This window comes from Quercus robur, chromosome 4 (assembly GCF_932294415.1).
Source record: "Quercus robur chromosome 4, dhQueRobu3.1, whole genome shotgun sequence".
NCBI lineage: Eukaryota > Viridiplantae > Streptophyta > Magnoliopsida > Fagales > Fagaceae > Quercus > Quercus robur.
In genome coordinates, this window is record NC_065537.1 from 65416397 (window position 1) to 65441200 (window position 24804).

At 38.3% G+C, this 24804-nt stretch overlaps 1 protein-coding gene across 1 annotated transcript; it reads left to right on the forward strand.

Annotated features, from left to right (window-relative positions):
* The first annotated feature begins 10614 nt into the window (after positions 1 to 10614).
* LOC126722406 (uncharacterized) lies at positions 10615 to 15428 on the forward strand. Its single transcript, XM_050425561.1, has 6 exons — positions 10615 to 10744; positions 10852 to 10937; positions 13303 to 13464; positions 14003 to 14056; positions 14745 to 14891; positions 15063 to 15428. The coding sequence occupies exons 1-6, from the start codon at positions 10615 to 10617 to the stop codon at positions 15426 to 15428; spliced, it is 945 nt and encodes a 314-aa protein (XP_050281518.1).
* The last annotated feature ends 9376 nt before the right edge of the window (positions 15429 to 24804 follow it).

Here is a 24804-nt window from a genome sequence, read left to right on the forward strand (position 1 = left end):
TCCAAGTCCTGCATGGCTCCTCGTACCACAGACTTGGGGGAAATTGTTATTTAAACCGATTGTTTATAAGTTTTAAACAGAACCTAAGTCCTGCATGGCTCCTCGGACCACAGACTTGGGGGAAATCGTTACTTAAGCCAACTATTTATAAGCTTTAAGCATAACCAAAGTCCTGCATGGCTCCTCGGACCACAGACTTTTGGGGAAGTTATTACTCATGACAGCTCATAGTTTTAAACAGAACCTAAGTCCTGCATGGCTCTTCGGACCACAGACTCTAGGGGAAATTATTACTCATGACAAGTCATAGTTTTAAGCAGAACCTAAGTACTGCCTGGCTCCTCGGACCACAGACTTTTGGGGAGATTATTACTTGTGGTAGATTGGGAGATTGTTACTTAAAGGAAATCACTTTTAATACATGCGCACAGTCCAGCACCATCGCGACCCTCAAATAAGCAACCCAAAAACCCATTTTCACTTTGACCGTTTGCCTGTATCTACCTCGTTGCAAATGTTTAAAAAAGAACGCTATTGACACACATCCGCAATAGGCAAAACGAACATATTATATTAATATTCCGAGTACATCAGAAAGAGAGGTCCTTACAAAAAAGGGAAGAATAGGGCAACTCTCATTTAAAAGAAAAATGAAACAAAATAAAAAAAATATAATAAAAACTATTTACAGAGATTGAAAGCCTAAAAGGCTAGGCTTGAGCAGGAGGATCTTCTTTCTGCTCGAACTGAGGAGGGGGAACCTCAATTGTAGAGTCTGTGGCAGGATCCTTAGCCACATCAGGCACAAGATCCTTAGCCACAACAGGCACAAGGACGGCATCAGACACCGCCAGGTCTTGCTCCGGAGCGACTTGGACTTCATCAGGGTTAGCTCGGATCTCCGGAGGATAGAAGATGCTCTCGGGCAATCTTAGTGCCGAGTCCGCAGGAACTCCTGCAGCATCAAGAGCATGAGCCCATGAAATGTCGCAGTACTCCCTGCATACCTCAGGGATCTCCTCGGACAGCCTGGCCTCAGTCTCTGCGGCCCCGAGTTGGCGAGCAACATTCTTCTCAGCCTCTGTGGCCTCTCGGATCAGCTGGGCCTCCTCCCTTGCCAGCTTCAGTTCATCCTCCACCTTTTGCAGGGCAGTCCTGAGATCCTGCACTGCCTGCCTCTCGGTGTTAAGGTTAAGCTGAGCCGTGTACAGTTGTTTGCGCTGGTCCTCCGCCTGATCCTCGGCAGTCTTCAGGCCAGCCTCTGCACTTTTACGTCGGTGCTCCGAATCCTTGAGCTCAGCCGTGAGTTTAGTGTGATCATGCTTGAGAGACCCCAAGGCTTTCTCCACCTCTGTCCGAGCCTGGGTCTCAGCCTCAGCCAGATTGCGGCTATCACGGCAAAACTCCTCAACCACAAAGACTTGCTGAGTAATCTGCGGACAAAACAAGAGCGTCCTTAAAAGAAGAGTATACAATCTAACAGGAGCAAGTAAATGGACAAAGCAGCAAAAGGATTACTTACCAGCGCAAGATCCCTTTTAAGGGATAGGAAGAGCTCGGACTGAGTGCACCGCCTGTAGGCCTCCATGTCCCGAGGAAGAAGTAGGGGCTGCTCTAAGGCCTCCGCCACGTACCCTGCCCGGCCGCGATTATACTCTCGGACCGAAGCAGTGTAAGGAATGGCAAGCCCATCCAGCTCCAACTTTGGGTCCCATGGGCGAGGGGCAGTGCGCACTTCAGTAAGGTTCCCCTCATCTCTACTGTCCGAGGAGGTACCCCTTCTGCTCCTTGGCGCCCGTGTGGTTTTCTGCTGCTTGGCCGGCTGGACAGCCACCTCGCCTTCCTCAGGCGTGTCCACCGGCCTTTTCTTCTTCAGGTCCGGATTAACCTTAAGGCCAGGGTCCGAGACACCCTGGGGGACCGCCGGGGGAAGGGTCTTGGCCTGAGATGGAGTTGGCCCCTTCGAAGATTGACCCTTTGGTGACTGACCTTTCCCCCTGGAAGACATCAACTCCTTCAAGGACTTCCCTTTTCCTGCCATGGGCTCGGCCTCTTCGTCTGAGGTATCGTCCGAGCAGATAACGATTGGGGGAACACCAACTGCAGAATGTCGGTCCTGCTCGGCTTCAGGGTTGGAAGACTCCCCTAAAGGATTTTGCTGAATTTCCTCCTCGAAGTAAAACTCGTCTATTTCTGCCTCAAGAGAAAGACGGGAAGATTCAGTTTCTTCTTCAATCCGAGCAGCCGCACCAGGCTCATTTACCGGAGGAAGCTGCTCCGCTAAGTAAGGATCCCTGACCCCAGGCAGCACTACCGGTGGTAAATCGTGTGGAGCTAGGAACCCGTTTCGGGACACGTCAATCCTAGCCAACCTCGGACTGCCCGCCCTTATAGCGTGACCGACTGCCTGGAAAGCACTGCTCAGAGGTTGATAGCCCAAAATCAGATGGGCCGCACGCAACTGTCTGTCCCCGGTAACGTAAATCTCCGACCTGAGAAGATAATTCAGCGCTGGCACATTCGTAAGGTCTATCCGAGGAGCGACGTGAATTTTGTCTGTAAACAACCAAGAAAAGTGAGGTCAGATCATGAAATTTTCCAATTACAAAGAAAGCCAGAAAAAATAACCCCTCAATACTAAATCCTTTCCCCAAAAAGGATCAATCCTAAAAGCGCCGCACCTGGGTTTCCCGCCCGAGTTGGACAGTGAATACCGTCGAACCACTCCCCCGAAGCAATGAGGAAGTCATCCTTCACGGTCTTATTGGAAACTGGAAGACAAGAGATCAACCTAACGACCTCGTTCCGGGATTTAAGATAATACCCATCATCCCCGAGGCGGTGGCATTCGTACAAGTAAGCCACATCATGCCAAGTAAGGCCTAGATTCATCCGCTTGTTTAAGACATCTACACAGCCTAGTATCTTGAACATATTTGGGGCACACTGATACGGCGTCAACCTATGGTTGAACAGGTACTCCCTTGTAATCCTGCGCATGGGAAGTGTCATCCCTCCCTCTATGAAAGCAATCATGGGGATAACGACTTCTCCCTCAACTCTATCGGTCAATATTCCTTCAAGAGGACAGTGCCGCAGCCCAACCCTCGGGGGAATGTGGTATTTAGCCCTAAAGGCGTCCATAGCGGCAGGAGTTTTTACTAATTTTTCGAATCTACCCATCTGAACTGAACCGAGGAAATGAAAGTAAAGACTGAAAAGAAAAGTAGAGTCCGAGGAAGGAATTGAAACGGAGAGAAAGGCGAAATGTACTGGTACCTTCACAAAACGCTCAAGGGGACGCCTGGGAATCTCTCTTGGACGAAGCGCTTCACAAGAACGGCTACGACGGCGTAACGGGCGCTAGTGTTCGTATATCTCTGGGATTCGATGGAGTTCTCTGGAGCCTTTTGGGGTTTGAGAAATGCAGATGAAAAAAGGAACTGAACCCTGCTGACGTCTTATATAGCAGGGAGGAGAGAGAAAAGATCATCCCCGCCTAGAAATACGGGAAGAAACGATGGCCGTTCGATCCATGCCAAGCCGTTGGATGAAGGGAACATAACGCCTCCAGAAGTTAATGGCCACGTCTCGTAAATTGTAGCGCGTGAAAAGTAGCGGTCCGCACGCGCGCCCCACGATCTTCTTACTTCCCTCCACTCATAAATATCAAAACCCCGCTTTTCTCCTCGGAGTGAGGTGAAAACCGCAGTTTTGAGGGGCTATTGTGGGGGCCGGCCCAAAAATGATGGGCTATTCCAAACTCGGGCCCGTCCGAGGAGCGTATTATCCGAGGAAGATCCTCGTATGCAGCATTACCCAACCCCAGCAGCTCCAAGGAAACCCTTCCGAGAAGCAATTCGTCCTCGGACATCATGAAGCCAGACGAGAAACTCTGCTCAGCCATTTCAGCTCACCTTCCCCAACATATAAAATGAATTAAATTCAAAATATCTCACGGAAGGCTACCACCACATTAATTGCGCCCCAACCATCCTCTTGGCCGCATTAATGAGGAAAAGACCCTTGAACAGTACCGCCTTGGCCTCTGCAACTCACAAAGGGTCTGATGAGGGCGTCTGATGGGACAGGTGCTCGAGTGGATGCTTGGATGACTAACAGGTGTAAGGCTGGGATGAAAAGAAGAAAAATATATAATGTAGTGAAGTCCCTCAAAGAAGGGACGGCAAAACTGTAAGAAGAAAAAAGAAATAAAATCAGACTTGAGGAATCCTTCTTGGCGTTCTTATTTCCTTTCTGCAAGCAGTACACTACATGCATTAAACCTGCTAGTATCATTGAGGCCAAGCTCTTTAACCCATTCTCTACAAGTATTTATTGTGGGTTGTGCTTTGGGCCAAGGCCTGATCAACAGAAGTTGGGCCGGGAAAATCGTGCAACCACAATGATCTAAATTAATTTTTTGTATGTTAAGTATTATCCCTTAATTTACAAAATATATCCTAACAAATAAAAAAATAATGTTAATATAATTTTATTTAATGATAAGAATGAATTAGAGTCCTGGTAGTATACTATTCCTTTAAAAATCTAAAAATTTAATAAAATTTTTGCAATTTGGTGAAGTTACGTGACGCAACCACGGCTTCTAAGCCCAACGGCTTAATTAAAATTCAAATGTAAACAATTTTTTTTATTAATTTCCTTAAAATTAAATAATAAAATAAAAAATAAATGAATATTTTACTTTTAAGTTATATAATAAATGCATATTGTGTGAGACTAAAATGTTTTAAAAGCATATATATATATATATATATATATGTCTAAAATAATCAAATGGAAGATGGTAGATAACTAAGTAACTAATATAAAATGAGATACATAAAAGAAATATAAAAGGATTTTTCATAATATATTGAGATTTAGGGCTCAAGTAATATTTAAATGGAAAAACCTTGAATTTAATCATTAAAAGCTATTAAAAAAATGATTGAAAGCATATTTAAGTGGAAACCTCAATTCAGTAATTAAGAATAATCTAAATAACTAAACATTTAAAAATATAAAGTAGCGAGACATACATGAAAATATAATTTTTGTCCTTGAAAGCATGGGAGAAGACACTAAAACTTGAGTGATTTTCACCCAACCAAAAAAATAAATAAAATAAATAAATTCATTAGTATTGAGATATGATGAGAATTGAGAAGTGATACCTTTCAATAGTAGCATCCATTTTGACCTTTAGTTGTGAACAATAATCTCTATTATTTGATCTCAACCTCGCTCTCTATTATTAACAAACCAAAATAAGTAGCACCAAAAAAAAAAAAAAAAAAAACTTGCTTAGTATGACATTTCCTATCTAGTTCACCTAATTAAGATTTTTCAAATAAGGCTTAAACTACAAAGAGAATGGTAAACAGTAGTTTCCCAATTAACAATGTGAGCAACACAGATAAATAAAAATAAATAAAGAAGAAGCAAAAAGACCAACAAAATAAAAATTATTGAGGCATAAATAGAATAAAATAAGTCAATGGGGAAAAATGTCTTACTTTTTCTTTGGAAATGATTGAGTAATTCTTTACTTGCAATGGACAATTTATCTAGACGTGGTGTTTATGTTGAAGCAGTTTGTCCAATATGCAGAACTTCAAATGAAACTGTACTAAACAAAAATAGAAGTGTGCTATTGTTGAGTGTAATTCATATATGATATACAAAATAAAAAAATAAAAAAAAATTCATGTCTAACTCTATTTAATGATTGATGCTCAAACAATAACCAAATAAATAGGATAAAACTTTGGGAAATTAGGTTAAAAAAAAGACAAAAAAATACACAAAACCTATTCAATTTGATGGGGAAAAAAAAACAAATACATTAAAAAAAATTAGAGTAAACAAATACATATGTGTAATGTAGGGACACGATTATTAACGACCCAAGAATAATATTGGGCTCGTATGTAAAGGGCCCGAACAATATAATTTGTAGAGTGTGGGCTTGAAAGGCTGGACCTTGGTCACCGGACAGCGGTCTGGTCATGATTTTTATGGAAGCTTATACGAAGGTAGGCTTGGCTTGAATTGCTAAGCCTTACCTCGATGCAGCTTGAAGGGTTTAAGTCCTCGGACTGCGTCCGAGGAGCATCATATCCTTCCCCTTCTCCCTTTTGTAGGATTTTTCCTCCTTTTTCCGGGATCGCCCCCCCCTGACTCTCCTTCCCTTTTTATACTAGTGTTTTCTTCCCGTTTAGTGTCCACGTGTAAGTTTTGCCTTTTGGGGCACAAATCCGTCCTATCAATCCATACCTCGAAGCGGTTGGGGGTGGTTAGGAAAAGTTAAATAGCATGGTCTGGAGTATGGGCCTGTCAGATGCGGGGTTCCATACTACAGTGTTGGCAGCTTTCTCCCTTGTACTGCCCCTGTATTGAATTTGTCCTTTTCTTCAGACGTTTTGTGAGGTGCCGAACATAATATCGTCCTCGGCCATATTCTTAGGTCTTTTTTGGACTCTTACTAAGCGTTCTCGTAAATTGTTCTCCTCGGCTTGGGTCTGGGGCCCCATCGTGAAGTGGGCCGGGACCATAAATTCTCTGGCCCCACAATAGCCCCTCAAAATCCTGCTGCCCAACCTCCTGGTTGGGGAGGAGGGTTTTGATGATGTCGGGCTCAAATCATGGCTTGCCTAGCTCTACACTTCATTCATGTCGGTGTTTCTCCATTTGCATGGGAGGTGCGCCGGATTATGTGGCATCCTTCTAGATTTACTCACGTGGCGTTCTCGACGTTTCAGTGCTCGAGGCGCGTTTTTAATATGTCCCCTTTACGAGGCTATTCAAACCTTACGGTTGCAGATGGTGTTGGAAATTGAACCAAGACCGTCTTGTCTGTGGCACTTCTTGGAAACCTGCATGGATTAAATGCCACCAATTTGCCCTCTATATAAGTAGGATAGGAGGTTACTCCCCTTACATATAAACCCATTGGCCCCTTCAAATTCATAATCCTTCAGCCATACTCACAGTCTCCATTTCCAGTGCAATCCACCCTTAGAGTAATATGTTTGAGGCACAGGTGGGGGTGAAGGATCTACACCCGCTCCAGAGACACTGGATCCTTCCGAGACTCAAGGTGGTGCGGTCTGGATAGGGGAGACACAGACTCAAGATAATCCCCCGTTTTGACAAGGTGGGGATGATATCTCTACCTCTTTCAGTCAAAATCCGAAGCAGGGACTGGTTGCATCAGATTCTTGGTGCGACAGTAGTAAGATTTTCCTTCATCAGCGCCATCTGTTTTATCGCGAGCGTGGCTAACATGGAGGCTCATCAACTTCCTACTCCCTGCACCTTTTCTTCAAAGGTGCTAGCCCTATGTTAGGTTCTTTTGCTGCCCAAGTTATGGGCATGTAAAAGTATTGAGAAATGGTTTCCGTAAACAACGTTTTGGAACTGCTGCGTCTCTCTTCTCTACGCCTCTTCTTCTGTTTTTTCTTCATTTTCTTGTATCTTTTCTTTTTTTTTTTCTTTTTTTTTTTATGTAGTTAGTTTCTAGCATAAGCTTATTCAAGCTCTTTCATTGTACGTTGTACTATTTCTTTGTCTTAATAAAAGATGAATTTGTTTCCTTCTAAATACTTTTCTTTTTCTGCAGCAAGTACTTTATGAATGGGTGTACTACATGTGTATTTTCCTTTAATGATACTTAGGGCAGGAAACCTTAAAACAAAAAGCTATTAATTTGAACTTATCGACATTATCAAATATAATAACGCTAACCCAAAGTAGATTAAACTTATGAGACTAACCGAGATAACAGCTGAGCGCTCCGTAATGCATGTAAGGCAGTCGTCCGAGAATGAGAAATTCAAAATAAACCATCCGAGAGGGTTGCCGAGTAGTAAGGGACTTTGGCTGTGTTTTAATAACACCTGGCCCTATCACAATCGCATTAGTTCCCTAGGTATTGAGGATCCGAGAACAAACTGGGGATTCCATTCGGTCTAGGGATTAACCCAACTATTATTGGATAACTCCTCTCCGAGGTAGAGTCTAAGAGCCATACAACGTCCAGGTTGTGTTCAAAACTTGTATTTTCTCTTTTAAGTAGTTGGTTTCCCAGAGGCTTGAGTCCGAGGATCATACAAGACCTTGATTTTGTCCAAAACTTGTATTTTCTCTTTTAAGTAGTTGGTTTCCCCAGAGGCTTGAGTCCGAGGACCATACAAGGCCTTGGTTCTATCCAAAACTTGTATTTTCTCTTTTAAGTAGTTGGTTTCCCTAGAGGTATGGTCCTTGGTTCCGTCCAAAACTTGTATTTTCTCTTTTAAGTAGTTGGTTTCCCCAGAGGCTTGAGTCCGAGGACCATACAAGGCCTTAGTTCTGTCCAAAACTTGTATTTTCTCTTTTAAGTAGTTGGTTTCCCCAGAGGCTTGAGTCCGAGGACCATACAAGGCCTTGGTTCTGTCCAAAACTTTTATTTTCTCTTTTATTTTTCGAAGATTAGCCCCTCGACCTAGGTGGGAAGAGTTAGCTTGATGTTGGAAGCCCCTAGAGCCGCCCGTGCCACTAGCACTGCGAAGCGTAGCCCCTAGCGGAAATTTATGTCGGAACAACAACAGCGTGTTGCTGGAAATGAAGGAACCTTCGCAGACCCTTGCTTGACAGAGGCTTGACTCCACCACCACCTGTGCCAACGCGCAATCCTCCCCATAGAAGGCGCCAATTGTAGGGACACAATTATTAACGACCTAAGAATGACATTGGGCTCGTATGTAAAGGGCCCGAACAATATAATTTGTAGAGTGTGGGCTTGAAAGGCTGGACCTTGGTCACCGGACAGCGGTCTGGTCATGATTTTTATGGAAGCTTATACGAAGGTAGGCTTGGCTTGAATTGCTAAGCCTTACCTCGATGCAGCTTGAAGGGTCCTCGGACTGCGTCCGAGGAGCATCATATCCTTCCCCTTCTCCCTTTTGTAGGATTTTTCCTCTTTCCGGGATCCCCCCCCCCCTTGACTCTCCTTCCCTTTTTATACTAGTGTTTTCTTCCCGTTTAGTGTCCACGTGTAAGTTTTGCCTTTTGGGGTACAGATTCGTCCTATCAATCCATACCTCGGAGTGGTTGGGGGTGGTTAAGAAAAGTTAAATAGCATGGTTTGGAGTATGGGCCTGTCAGATGCGGGGTTCCATACTACAGTGTTGGCAGCTTTCTCCCTTGTACTGCCCCTGTATTGAATTTGTCTTTTTCTTCAGACGTTTTGTGAGGTGCCGAACATAATATCATTCTCGGCCATATTCTTAGGTCTTTTTTGGACTCTTACTAAGCGTCCTCATAAATTGTTCTCCTCGGCTTGGGTCCGGGGCCCCATCGTGAAGTGGGCCGGGACCATAAATTCTCTGGCCCCACATGTAAGATTGTAGGGAGAAGAAGGGAATAATAGAGGAAAAAAACTGTATGGTAGGTGTTTATTATGAATTATCTTATATATATACACTCCACATTGAAGAAGTTGATATGAACAAAAGGTCTAATGTCAGTCTAATTTATAGAGGTGTATGAAGCTGAAATTAGATGGACTTTAATGTGTACTTTAGGAAATGATTAGATGAAGAATTTGGATTATAATGAAATTGAGATTTTTATCAACTTAGAAATTATCGGAGAATAAAAATTATATCTATTTTTTTTTAAATCTAAAAACTTTTCTGCAATTTTTATGTGTAGTAAGGTTTGTTTGTTTGTTTGTTTGTTTGTTTTTTTTTTTTTTTTTTTTTTTTTTTTTTGAAGATTTTACATGTAGTAATATAATTTAAATAAAAAAAGAAGAAGGATTAGATGGATCTTTTTTTACGTGTACTACATTGATTTTTTTTAATTAAGATTCTTATCAACTTATATATTATAATAAGAAAAGGATCAAATTTGGATTGTAATCAAATTATGATTTCTATCAATTTAGAAATTATAGGGGAAGAAAAATAATATATATTTAAAAAGTATCAAGATGAAAGAGTCTATTTTTTATTTAAATTCTATCCTTATCTAATTCTATTCTATTGATTTTAGGGTTTGTTGATAACATTTTAGATAGACACAACGATTATAGTTGTAAATCAAATACTACTTCCTTTCATTACTTGATTCGTCATATTTATCCAAAAAATATGTATATATCTATTCTTAAAATCTAAAAATTTATTAAAATTTCTGCAATTTGGTGAAACCACGTGGCGCAACCATGGTGTTTAAGCCCAACTTTTATTATATATAATATGATATAATATGATATGATATATATATATATATAATCATTCATGTGTATAATAAGTCATATTTTAATGTTAGAAAACCCATAAAATAATAACATATTCATTATATTTTGTCTATTTGTTAAGGATTTTTTTTTAATGAGTAAAGCTTTTTTTTTTTTAAGTCAAAATTTCACTTGTGAATAAAAATGTTTTTAATTTAATAGACAACTAGATATAAAGTATGATTTATGTGGGGCCAGTTTATCAATAATTATTGAAACCGTGTTAACTGGGCCTGTGACCCATCCGAGGACGTTAAATTATCCGAGGAGGCCCACATAAGGTTGTAAGAGGAACCAAATGAAAAGAGGAGTAGATATCACATGAGATGGGTCGAGTATTCATCCGAAGACAAAATCCTTCTCGGCAATTTGTGTCTGAGGACGACCTGAACGCCGTATTGTCACAAACACACTTCGAAGTTGCATCATCACTAAAGGTGAAACATGGGGCCAAGGGTAAGAAAGAAAAGATAAACAAATATCTTTAACAACTGCTGCCTCCGCATTAATTGCCTCTCAACCAACTCTCTGACCGCATTAATGTGGAGGTGATGCCTGAACAGTGATGAAGCAGCCTTACAACTACTGGTTGAAGGTTCCAGGAAATGTTGGATGGGACAGGAAGGGATCTCCCAAATCCAACCTACACGTATGCGGTGAAGATGACACCAAGAGAGCAGTATATAACATGGAAGAATGCATTAAGAGAAGGGATCGGAACTTCTGAACAATTGATGCTTAGAAGAAAATCTTACGAAATAAGAACTTAGCTTGTTTCAAGGATAAATTGATCGTAATATCTGTATTAATCCATCTAAAAACGTTAAGTTTAATCGTTTTTCTTTTGAGGTTAATCTAGTTTTTTTATATCCACGCTCTACAAATTTATTGTTTGGGTCTTTAGCGTTCGAACCCAATACGAGTTTGGGATCGTTACAAATTGAGTCCTTACAATTTACTTCCATCAATGTTATTACGTAATTATTGTAAAATGTTTTTGCTTATTACGGAGTAATTTTTTTTTTTTTAAATGATGGAGGAAAAAATATTATGTCAAAGAATTTGATATCCTGTTTTTTTTAAAAAGGAAAATATCAATATTTTCCTTATGTTTTTCCTTTTAAAACTCTAGTTTAGCTAAATTTTATATTTTCCCTTTTTCCATAAATTTATTTTTCTTTTAATAGATTTTGAACCTTTAAAATATTCATAAAATAGAAAACATTTTCTTTATTTTTTAAAGGATTTTGGACATATAAATGAAATAATAGCGTTTTGATTATTTCATGAGCCTTGTAGTTTTGATTGTCACATTGTAATATTTCTAACAAAAACATTCAGAGTTTAAATGAAATTATTGAAAAAAATGTGTATTGAATATAAGTATGACAAGAAAATCAATAATAAATACATAAAATAATAATATAATTAGAAGGTCACTCAAAAAATATATATGATTGGGAGGATGCAAGGGTTGTTAGATATATAACTGTTAATCTATTAGTCTTTTTTTTTTTTTTTTTCTTTGGGAAGATAAAGAATGAAGATTTATAACTTGCTATGGATATTATATCTTATTTTATTTGTTTTAAATTTTTGTTTCTTCATGGAATTTCTATTTTTTAGATGAAACAGAAAAGAGAATCTTTTTTTTATTATGAAAAAAGAGGAGGAAAAGAAAAGTGCATAGATTTCTATTATTATTATTATTGCAAAAATAAATATTTACACCTTCATTTGAACGTTATATGTTATTTTGTTTATTTTATATTTTTAACTTTTCAGAGAACTCCTAGTTTTTTACGAGGAAAAACAAGTAACATAGATCCTTCGCATTTTAGACCCTTAATGATTGGCTTAGCAAAAGATGCTTGTCCGTTAGGAACTGTTCCAATTCGCAGGGCAACAAAAGAGGACCTCGTAGCATCCAAGCTTTTGTTAAATAATTTTCAACCTCAAGCAGCACCATCTTTTAATAATACTTATGTAAGTTCTTCATTATTTATTTTTGGATGCAAAATATTGTGGTCACAATTAGTGCAAGAAAAAAAATTATAAATGTACTGTTTCACAAAAATTCAAGGCTATATATATAACAAATTATGATGTTCTTACACAATTAGAGTTTGGCTTGTGAAGATGAGCGTTTGAACTCATTCATTAACTAAATGAACCAAACTTGAATTAATGTTTGAAGCTCAATTAGTTTTTTTGTTTTTTGTTTTTTGTTTTTGAAGCTCAATTAGTTTTTCAAATCAACTGAAAAAAAAAAGAGAGCTTGGTTTGGTATGGTTGTCAAAATAATTATGTGTAACTTAAAAGAAAAAAAATGTCAAATTTTTCTTATATTTTTATTCTTTTATAAAAAATTGATATCACTAATGAAATGTATATAAATTAATTAGTAAAATTTTAGGATAAAATATGATAGCTATTATGTACTCAGAAGGTAGAAACCAAGATTTCTTTAGAGATAATTTTCAAAAAAAAAAAAAAAGATTTCTTTAGAGATAAATGAAAAAGACCCTTGAAATTTAAATTTTTTTTCGACACTGTAATTTCAATTTAAGAGTTATCAACCTTTAGGTTTTAAGAAATGGCTACATTATCCCATTCATCTTTCTTTTTTCTTATTGGCTAAAAAGTAGATCACGTTCTGGCATGTGATTATTTTTAATAAGATATATTATTATTATTTTATTAGTGGTTTTAACTTTTAACGTTTATTTTTTGAGAGATTTTGACCAAGATTTTGACCTTTATTTTACAAAAAGGGACCAGGGAATATATGTAGCTGCAGTAAAAATTAAAACTAATAAAAAAAGGAGATAACTGGATTACAAGGGGAGAAATTGAAACAAAATCTTAAAAATATTTTTTATTTACTTTTATTATATAGTAATAAAAAAATAAATTGCTATAAATATAATTCTCAATTGAAATATTTATTAGGAATTCTGATGGACATATCTTCCTATTTGTATGTCTGACCTTTAAAATTTTTATTTGTACAGAATGCAGTAATCCAAATGGAAAAGAATAAATATTACACGGGAGTAGAAGGAAGCGTCACTGTATATGATCCTCAAGTTAAGGAGGGACAAACCTACGCCCAAATTTATGTATTCAATGGTGATGATCTCGATTATTATAATTTAATCACGACGGGATGGATGGTAAAATTTCTACTTATTATCCTCGTATTGACCTTTGATGTACTTTAGTTATCTTCTTAGATATAAAAAAAGAAAAAGAAAATATGTAATTATATTTCACAATTTTTACTTTTTAAAACTTTCAGTATTAGAGTTTCTAAAATAAAACTTTGAATATTAATAAATTAAGAGAAAATTTTACAATCATTTCATAGTGTGTTTTGTTATGAAATTAAGCCTTAATTACAAAAAGCATTATTAAAAAAAAAAAAAAGTTACAAAAGCTTTTAACTAACATTGCCTAAGATATTTGATAAACATAAGCTCATGTGAAAAACTATTTAGTTGAAAAAAATCCGATACATATCAACCAAACATTTTCAGTAAACACAATTTGATATCAATAGAACATATATATATATATATATATAAGCTTTATATTTCGTAATGAAATTTTCCATAACCATAGGTTTTGATCCAGACTACTTATATGAGCTTTGTAACCATTTATATTTTCAGATAACATACTTGAAATAATAATACTCATTGCTTCTAACAGGTCAGTCCAGATATATACCATGATGGGTCTCCTCATTTTTTTGCAGTTTTCACGGTAAGTTCCATTTTTACACATTTAAAAATTTGTTGAAGGTTTTTATACCTATAGCTGTTTATATTCTTTTTAAATTTTTTTTAATACTTTTTGCTTGTCTTAATGTTTATTGTGGCTGGTTTTTTAACTGTTCAATTTTGAAAAATGTTACATCCATAATATTTTTTCAATACTTTAATAATATTTGTGGAGATAATAATATTGCAAATTTTTTATCCAAACCTTGTACCCATCTATAGTTGGAATTTAAAAGATGCATCATTGTGCAAAACATCGATAATTGGTTGAAATCAATATTATTGTTTATTGTCCTACAGCGTATATATTGAGATGTGATCCATTCCCATTATTTCAAAAAAATGTTTTCCTAAGTGTCAATCCCAGGTTTTGTTTGTATAGTTTATTAAATATTTTATCCATTAACCTAGGTTAAAAACCACAAAATTTGTTATTCAAATTCTAAAGTAATTGCTTACTCTCTCTCTCTCTCTCTCAAAAAGAAAAAAGAAAGAAAAAAGAGTAATTGCTAAGTCTTGTTGCACAGTGGTATTATCCATCTTCCCACTTTGCTAAGTCTTGTTGCATAAAACCCACATGTAATTATATATGGTAATTTTGTAAAATAACCCAAATGCAATTGTAAAGAATTTGATATTTTGCTAACTGATAATGTCTTTAAAAATTACAGAATGATAATTTCGAGCAAGCAGGTTGCCTTAATAATATGTGCCCAGGATTTGTGCAAACACACAAAAGCGTATATCTCGGGGCAACTATTACTAATGTATCTGTACCAAATGGACCTCAATTTCAAACTACAATCTCTCTCCAACGGGTAAAAGAATTTGTTGTTAATCATAATTGCATTTATAATATTTTACAATATTGGATCCACATTTTCATATTAATATAAATTGAAATATAAAGTTGTAAAAGGCATGTAAAAGTTTTAAATGTTATTAAAATTGAATAATGATCATATTTTTCTTACTCGTTTATATGGCAGGACTCAAATTACAACTGGTGGATATCAATTGAAGGTTTTGTTGTGGGATATTATCCAAAAGAAATTGTTTTTAATTTGAATCAACCTCAAGGCCTTGGATGGGGAGGGGTTGCTGTTGGTAACCCAAATGGAAATAGTGCCCCACCCATGGGTTCTGGAGAATTTTCAGATGGTAGTAATGCATGTGAATTTTCAAATATCCAGTATAGAAATCAAGAAAACACAACTCTTGCACCTCAATCACCCCATTACAAAATCATCACTGACAACCCCAAGTGCTATGACTTGAAATATGATGGATATAAAAATCCAGAGTTCGGATTCACCTTTAAATTTGGGGGGCCTGGTGGAACATGTTCTAATTAAAATATTTTGCGCCAATTATTTGGCATGAATAAATTGGAAAGGATTTGGATTTGTAAATTTTTGGAATCCAAGAAAATCTTTTATATTGCGATCCTATTTCTATTTCTAAAAGTCATACAATTTGTTTGTTTGTTTTTTATTTTTTATTTTTGTTGATAAGAAGTCGTACAATTTGTTTATATGGGTCTCTTTCTTTTTTGTTGTGTTTTTCCTTTCTTTGCTTTATCTATTGGCTTTTCTCCTCTTCTTCTTTTCTTTTCTTTTCTTTTTTTTTTTTTTCTTTTTTTTTTTTTTTTTTTGTGGGGGGGGGGGGGGGGGGGGGGTTGGGGGGGGTGTGGGGTTGGGTGGTTTACTATCGTGTTCTCTTTTTTCGTTGGAATGCCCGGTGAAGATTTTGTGTTCTTCTAACTCGTTTTATACAAAGGGATTGAGCTTTGGTGGAACTTGGTATGCGAAACAATTGGCCCTTAATGCACATTTGCATACTGTATACATTGGGCTTGCATTTTCTACTATTAAGGCCTGAATTCATTGGGTCTTGGGCTGACTTCTCCAAACTTTCTTGGTTTTAGTGCTTATGTTTTATGCTTCATTGGGTCATTTGAAAAGCAACTCTTGCTCAATCAAGCTTTGATCGCGAGTCATTCGAGTCAGTTCAGGTTAGGGTTGCAAGCAAAAACGGGCTGGGTAAAAAATGAGTCATTTGGAGAGTAGAATTGAGTTAGCTGAAAATAAACTAATTTTGGATCAATTCAACTCTACTTTACTCCCCTTCAATCCAAACGGACCATAAAAGTTTCAATTCTTTACATTCCACTTAAACAGGTAGTCGTACTTCTGCATACAGATACAGTGGATTATCAATATGCTGCTAAATAGATAATTTCAGGATTTTAATTAAAAAAAATGTCAAATTTCATTTTGATACATGATTGAGTTTTTTTTTTTTTTTTTGGAGAAATCGGACCATAACCCTGGGAAGTATTATTGTTCAATGATTAATGAACATCAAATAAAAAATAATAGTCATTTTGATACATGATTGAGTTGAAATGTATTAAAAAATAATAGTTGTTTTGTTCATATATGTCTATTCTTTTGTTTATATTTATTAATATTGAAAAATGCTAGATTGTATTTTCATATATTAATTTGGTTTTGCATGCTAGTTTACTTATTCTTTAATTGTAATTTTATTTTGGTTCATACTTTGGCTTTAATGAAAATGAAAATCCTTATTCTGTCCCTTGTACTAGAATCGCATTACCCACTTCTTTGAGGAGAACATGGACTTGAGTCGCCCTCCCCACTTATATAAAGGGGAGAAAAGAAAGAACATCTATATAACATAAATGAAATTATTTGATTCTAGGAGACTAGGCCATAATGGGTGTTTATTGATTTTATTATTATTTTTTATTAATAATTTGATTGTTACAACGATGAGGGGGAATTTAAAGTTTTGAATCATGGATGCCTCTGTTGGTAACACTAGGAAGTGCTAACATGTTGAATTTTAGAGCTTTGTTATTTGTTATTTTGTTTGTTTGTTTGTTTTTGTTGAAATGAGACTTTGTTATTTGTTTAGAAAGAATTGTTGGCATGATTTAAGTGAATTTTGGACTCTGGACAGATCTATCTAACCCCTAGGCTTACAACACAGGTTGCTCATGCTGTTTTTATCAACTCGAATTTTGAAGGTTGACAACTTGACTGGCTAACTACTACCCTCTAATGATGCAACCATACATATTTAAATACTATTTTTCATTCAAGGTAAGTTAACCGCAAAACACTACCGCACATCTTTGATGTGATGGTCACTCTACGAGTATAAGTGCTTATGGCATATGAGGGGCCAAGGGCCGGTATTCAAATCTCCAAAGGGGACACTTAGTAAAAAATAACTGTACGTTTTTAGACCCCTTAAATGCAAATAGATTAACCTAGTTATTTAACCAAGTGATTAACTTAAATAAATTATGCAGATCTAGATTAACACAGATAAATCATATCATTGAAATAGTGCAAAAAATAAAGAACACAACGATATGATAATCTAGGAAAACCAAAAAAGTAAAAAACTTGGGGAGGATTTAACCTAACTATCCTCAAGGTAAAACAGATCCACTATAAAAGAACTGAAGTTTACACAATAGCAACTTAGACCATTAACATCCTATTGCTATCTCGAGTAGGAAACTTACTACCACGACCACATGACAGCTCCGAGTCCACGGATTACTTTTTTCTTGGATTCACAGTAACCACAAGTACTCCTACTTGTGTTTCTCTTTAAGCTCTTTATGCAGCAATTGAAGCGATCATCAAGCTTTTGACATGAATCTTGATTCTTGATAACCCTAAGTATGTATGAAGGTAAACACCTCTAGATTTCACAAGAGATTCAGACACACAGCATAAACAACAACCATAAAACGTGGTTTGAGTTTTTCCTTTTATACTTAAGGTAAAACATAACATCCTACACATCACACGGGCTTGAGCTGAGTTGGAAATTCTGCAGAAAAACAATCTGCATGAGCTTTGATCGATCGAGTCTAATTTTCGATCGATCGAGCCTTGCAAATTTACACAATAAATCCTGCAATCCACTCGATTCCAACTTTACACATAAACACACTTTGAGCATGTCGAAAACAAGACTAAACGTTTTGATCATGGTTTGCCAAAATTACATAATGAAGTTCTAATACATTTAAACCTAAAGTTTTAGAACCTAACAATAACGATAGTAAAAAATCTTGGTAAAAATAATTTGGCATTCTGAGGAAAAAAACAAAAAGATCTATCAAGAAAATAACAGAAATTTTTTAAGTACAATTGAAATGATTGCAAAATTTGATCCAGTAATGCAAGAACATGTTCGACGTATTCAACATGGTGCAATCCATAATCATTATCTTGGACATAATATTCAAAATAAAGAGATACAATTATTAGCATATGAAATTAAAAGTAAAATTATAAAAAAGATTAAAGAAGCAAAATACTTTTCAATTATACTTGATTGTACCCCTGATGTAAGTCATAAAGAATAAATGACTCTCATACTAAGATGTGTGGATATTTCAATAAGTCCAATAAAAATAGATGAACATTTTGTGGAATTTTTAAAGGTAGATAATACTTCTAGAAATGGACTTTTCAATGAAATTATAAATGCAATAAAAAATCTTGAACTTGATATTAATGATGTACGTGGACAAGGATATGATAATGGGTCTAGTATGAACGTGGACAAGGATATGATAACGGGTCTAGTATGAAAGGGAAAAAACAAGGGGTACAAAAAAGAATTCTTGATATAAATCCTAGAGCATTTTACACACCATGTGTTTGTCATAATCTCAACCTTGTCCTATGTGATATGGCTAATTCTTGTCCTAAAGCTATATCTTTTTTTGGAGTAGTACAACGTATATACACACAATTTTCTTCTTCCACAAAGCGATGAAAAATTTTACAAGATAATGTGATAGGTTTAACTCTTAAGCCATTATCACAAACACGTTAAGAAAGTCGAATTGAAAGTGTGAAAGCAATAAAATTTCAAGTTCTAGAAATAAGAGATGCTTTGTTACAATTAGCAAAAACAAGTGAAGATCCCAAAACAAAAAGTGAAGCTCATTGTTTAGCAACATATGAGATTGAAAGTTTTGAGTTTTTGCTCGGTATGACTATTTGGTATGACATATTATTTGCTGTTAACTCTGTTAGTAAAAATTTACAATCGAAAGACATGCATATTGATGTTGCTATAGATCAATTAAAAGGTCTCATGTCTTTTTTAAAAAAATATAGAGAAGATGGATTTACATCTGCTATGAATTCATCTAAAGAAATTGCAACCAAAATGGAAATAGAGCCTATATTTCGTGAAAAAATGTATAATTCGTAGGAAGAAACAGTTTGATGAGAATGTCAATGATGAAACAATACAATCCGCTAAAGAATATTTTAGAATTAATTATTTTTTATATATAGTAGATAAAGCTATTTCTTCAATTGAAAGTAGGTTTGAACAATTTCAAATATATGAAAATATTTTTGGTTTTTTATTTAATTTTGAAAAACTAAAATTACTAGATGATGATAGTTTGAAAAAAAAATTGTCTTAATCTTGAATGTTTTCTCACACATGAAACTTATTCCGATATTGATGGCTTAGATTTATTTTCAAAACTAAAAGTTTTAAAAGAAGTTTTGCAAATAAATGAAAACTCTCCAATTAATGTACTAAATTATATAAAGAGGCTAGCATCTTTTCCAAATGCATGTGTTGCTTTTAGAATATTACTAACTATTCTTGTTATAGCTGCTTTCACAGAAAGAAGTTTTTCAAAATTAAAATTAATAAAATCCTGTTTAAGATTAACTATGTCACAAAAAAGATTAAGTGGATTAGCTATATTATCAATTGAAAAGGAAATGTTAATGAAACTTGAATGCAAAAATTTAATTAGTAATTTTGCCCCTAAAAAGCAAGAAAAATAAATTTTAGTTGAAAAAAATATATGCCCGTTTAAAGCTTTCACCTAGGGCCCCCAAATTCGTTGAGCTGGCCTTGATGTACATGTATATCTATGTTTCATTTTTCTCTGTGTGGATGTACTTGTTTTAGCATCTAGGTTTGGGTTTCTTATTAGTGTTGAACCCAATAAGAAGTGGGTGGTGGATGAAATCTGGATTTGGGTTTGCTTCAGTTTTGTTTAATGATTCAAAGTTGTCATTCATCTCTACTCTTATAGTGTAATACAACTCTGTTTTTTCATTATTGGTTGTTTTCATTTTCATGCTTTTAAGAGAAAACGTTTTTTTTTTTTTTTTTTTGAGAATTCAAACAAGACAGTAAGTCTACGCATTCTGCTAATACGCAGAGCCAACTCCTCTGTCAGACTTTACAAACTGACTAAAGCAACCGCTTAATCTACATAAAGCACTTGTAATCATAATTGGCCCTAAGAGCCATTAGCATATCAAAGAGGTATGCTTAGATAATAAGGCACAAGCAGCCCCATATAGAGCTTAGAACTTTGTGAAGCATGATATTTCCAGCCATAACAACATGCCCCATTTTAGCTCTGATATCCCATTTAATTCTTTGTATAAGTTGTTCTTTTGTTGAAACAATTCCTTCATGACATCTGCTATTCCTTTGCAACCATATGTGATAGATTGTGGCCCAGACCATTTTGCAGAAGGTAGCTCTAAAACCTTTTCCCTTCAGATTTGTCACTCCCCATTGGACTATTTCATCCAAAATGGTAGGAACATCAGTTACTAGGCAAGGCCCCATCACATGCTTCCAAATCCTCTTGGTAAAGGAGCACTCAAAATACAAATGTTCTCTACTCTCTATTTTATTTTTATAGAATGCACAATCACTATCCCAAGAAAAACCCCACTGCATTGGTCTTTTTTTTGTAGTCAAACCTATTTTTCAAAGAAAGTCACCCCATAAAAGCATGTTTTTGTTTTGCTTGAGGTAACCATACTAATTTCCACCATACCAGCTCCATCTCTTTATGACTTAATTGGTTACCAATAGAAATGAGGCTGAGCTTACTTTGAATGCTCTTCTGATGAAGCTAGCTGCATAATATATTGGTCTATACACCCATAGGTTTGTATTAGAATACCATCAAGATGCCAATTATCCTGCCATAAGAAGACCTGGCTGCCATCCCAAATCTCATGTTTTAGAAATCCTCTTGCTTTACCTCTTTGCTTCAGAAGAGTTCTCCAACCCCATGTACAGTATGTACATTCTGTGGGAGCTTACAGACCAAATACTCTTGCCCCTCAGTAGATTCTCATGAACCCAAGCAACCCACAAAGAGAAAAGTGATTCCTTGCTTTATCTAAAAATGAATTCTTAATTATCTTGTTTTCAAAAAGTATGTTTGTAACTGTACGGCACCGAGCTCCCAAAGCTCATACAGGCCTTGGGCCCAGACCCATCTAGGCCCCGGGCCCAAGCCCATACCAGCCTAGGGCGCAGGCCCAGCAGATAGTTCCAGTTACCTTATGCCCTTCTTAAAACTGCCTTAGGGCCAAAAACAAGTTGTGGTTATTAAGCTCCCGGGGTTGACCGGTTAACATTTCCCGGTAGAGCGCATGAGTCAATACCCGGGAAGGTCATGATATGCACGGGAACGTGAGTTGCCGAACACAATCGGTGAAAATGGAGCCAAGTTCCAAGATCATAAATGCTGCACCGCCCTTTCACCTAAAACAACCACTTTAACCAGATAATACTGGACCTTCAATAGCACTAACGATGAATATAATCATGGTCTCCCCACTAACCTTGGCTATAAATAGAGGAAAGTTGGGAGAAGAAGGGGTTCAGAAAAATTGAGAGAAAATAGTCAAGGAGAGAGCATTTCAACTGAGTGTTGCTTTGAGTCTCTCTACCGAGAACGACCCATTGTAGGAAATCCTTAAACCCACTACAAATAAATTGTGAGCCCAAGGGACCTAAGGCCCAGAGTTCTTGTACTTGGTTCTTACAATTGGCGCCCACCGTGGGGCCATCCTACGAAGCTGTGGTTCGAGTGAGACTCAAGCAAAGAAGATGTCGGAGGAGCATTCAAGAGGGCACGTTCCGAGCAATTCCGCAGGATCTTCTCGGGGATTGACGTGGAGGGAGAGAAGGCAGAAACGGCTGGAGGATAGGGAGCATTCGAGAGGGGAGGAAAGGTCCGGATTGGGAGAAGGATCGGACCAAACGCACCGGACGATTTCAAACGTCTCAGCACATCGGCAACATGATGATAGAGACCGGGAGCTGGAGCGGTTGCGCAGATTGGTAATGGACTTGGAGCTGGAAGCAAGGGGTCGGCGCCACGAAAGGAACCGCAACCCCCAACCCAGGAGGAACCGCGGCGAGAAAGGTTCCAGCCGATCTGTTACACAACAACACCGAGACCGATCCCGTTCTCAAGAGTCACGTCGTCATTCCCGGGATATTCGTCGTAGACGGGACCGTTCCCGGTCGCATGGATATGATAACCAAGGGTCAGAGTCGCCAGAGGAGCGGCGGCACCACAACGCCGCGATGGACGCCATGAGCAGGGCCTTGCGGATGGCGGCCCGGTCTCCATTCTCTGATGAGATTGAACGGGCACCCATGCCGAGCAGATTCACGCGCCCACCATTCAATTCCTATGAGGGGAGGACAGACCCCGTGGAGCATGTCAGTCATTACATCCACATGATGTCGTTGCATGCGCACAACGACGCATTGATGTGTAAGTATTCCCCTCTAGTCTCGGCTCTACCGCACTGAGGTGGTTCAATGGGTTGCGGAAAGGTTCTATACACAGCTTCGCCGAGCTGATTCAGGAGTTCGGCAGCAGGTTCGTAACATGCAGCCGAGTGCAACAACCGGTCGACGCGTTGCTTTCCATGAAAATGAGGGTCGGGGAAACCCTTCGGAGTTATGCCAGCCGATACTGGGAACTCTACAATGAGATTGGTGGGGGAAACGAGAAGATTGCGGCTAGTACCTTCAGGATGGGGCTCCCCGAGGATTCTGAACTACGGGAGTCGTTGACAAGAAGACCCCCGGAGAACATGAGGCAACTGATGAGACGCATAGAGGAGTACAAACGCCTGGAGGATGACCGGCTGCAAAGCAGGGGGAAAGCCCCTTTTTCGGGGAGATCTCGGCAAAGCATCTTGCCGCTAAAGCCGAAAAGGGACTTCAGAATGCAGGAACCAGAGGTGCAGGTCGAAGGGGTTAATGTGTTGTTTAAAGAGCCCGTGCACAAGATACTGGAACGGATAAGGAACGAGCCATTCTTCAGATGGCCGAACAAAATGGGGGGCGACCCATCTCGGAGGAACCAAAGCCTATACTGCACTTATCACAGAGACAAGGGGCACACCACCAGCAGTGTAGGGTATTGAAAGATCATCTCGGGCAGTTAGTGAAGGCAGGGCACCTGAAGGAGTTTGTAGCAGATTCCACTGACCGGGAGACCGAGCAGGGCGCCCCACAGAGAAGGAATCCCCTTCCACCACCCCGGGGAGTAATCAACGTCATTCATGCCGCACCGAGAGGGGCAGCGGCGGCTAGGATGGTGATGACAGTGGCTTGCGCGGAGGGAGAATCATCCAAGAAGCAAAAGAGGGCTGGACGGCTAGACATCTCGTTCGGAGAAGATGATTTCGAAGGAACCATCCAACCTCATGACGACGCTTTGGTGGTGACAGCCCGGATAGGCGGATTCCTGGTGAAGAGGGTGATGATTGATCAGGGTAGCGGGGCTGACGTCATGTACCCGGACCTCTTCGAAGGGCTCGGGTTAAGAACCCAGGATTTGGCGAAGTATAACACGCCATTGGTCTCGTTTGACGGGAGAATTGTGATTCCCGAGGGGCAAATCTCACTCCCAGTGGACATGGAGGGCAAGGAAGTTGTAGTTACGTTCATAGTAGTCCGATCGTTCGCACCTTACACCGCAATCCTGGGGAGGCCGTGGATTCACGCCATGGGGGCTGTTCCGTCCACCCTTCACGTGAAAGTAAAGTTTCCTACTGAGTACGGAGTTGTAGAGGTAAGGGGGAATCAGCAGGTGGCGAAGCAATGCCTCATAGCCGCGGTCCAGTGGGAAAAGGAACAGCTCGGCCAAGCTGAGCACGCCGAGAAAGAGACTGCATAGCAATTACAGATACCCCAGGAAAAGGGGGCGGACGTTGCCGAGGAGGTGCTGAAGGTAAGAATTCTCCCAGATAGTGACAAATACTTCCAGATAGGTACAAGCATGAATGACCGGGAAAGGGTAGAGATGTTGTTGTTCCTGTTGCAGAACATAGATGTCTTCGCGTGGAACCCGTATGAAGTGCCCGGCGTAGACCCCGAGTTCATTGTTCACAAACTCAATGTGGACCCATCATTTCCTCCGAAAAAGCAGAAGCCGAGAAGAGCGTCAAAGGAGCACGTCGATGCAGTAAACCTGGAGGTCCAGCGGCTGAAGGAAGCCGGGGCCATAAAAGAAATATTCTTCCCGAGATGGCTAGCAAACACTGTCGTAGTAAAGAAGAAGAGCGGTAGATGGAGGGTTTGCGTGGACTTCACCGATTTAAACAGAGCGTGTCCCAAGGATCCGTTCCCGATGCCCAAGATTGATCAGTTGGTGGATGCCACGTACGGGCACCCGAGAATGAGTTTCCTGGACGCCTTCCAAGGCTACCACCAGATTGCCTTAGCACCCGAGGACCGAGAGAAGACAGCATTTATATCCCCGAACGCAAACTATCACTACGAGGTCATGCCATTTGGATTGAAGAATGCCGGGGCCACCTACCAGCGTATGATGACAAGGATGTTCCGGGAGAAAATTGG

Excerpts from the sequence above, each read along its gene's own strand:
- LOC126722406 (XM_050425561.1), top strand. The coding sequence starts at position 10,615 with ATGGGTCGAGTATTCATCCGAAGACAAAATCCTTCTCGGCAATTTGTG. Across the intron at positions 14,057-14,744 it reads ATTTTTTTGCAGTTTTCACG|AATGATAATTTCGAGCAAGC; the intron begins GTAAGTTCCATT and ends TAAAAATTACAG. Across the intron at positions 14,892-15,062 it reads CTACAATCTCTCTCCAACGG|GACTCAAATTACAACTGGTG; the intron begins GTAAAAGAATTT and ends TTTATATGGCAG.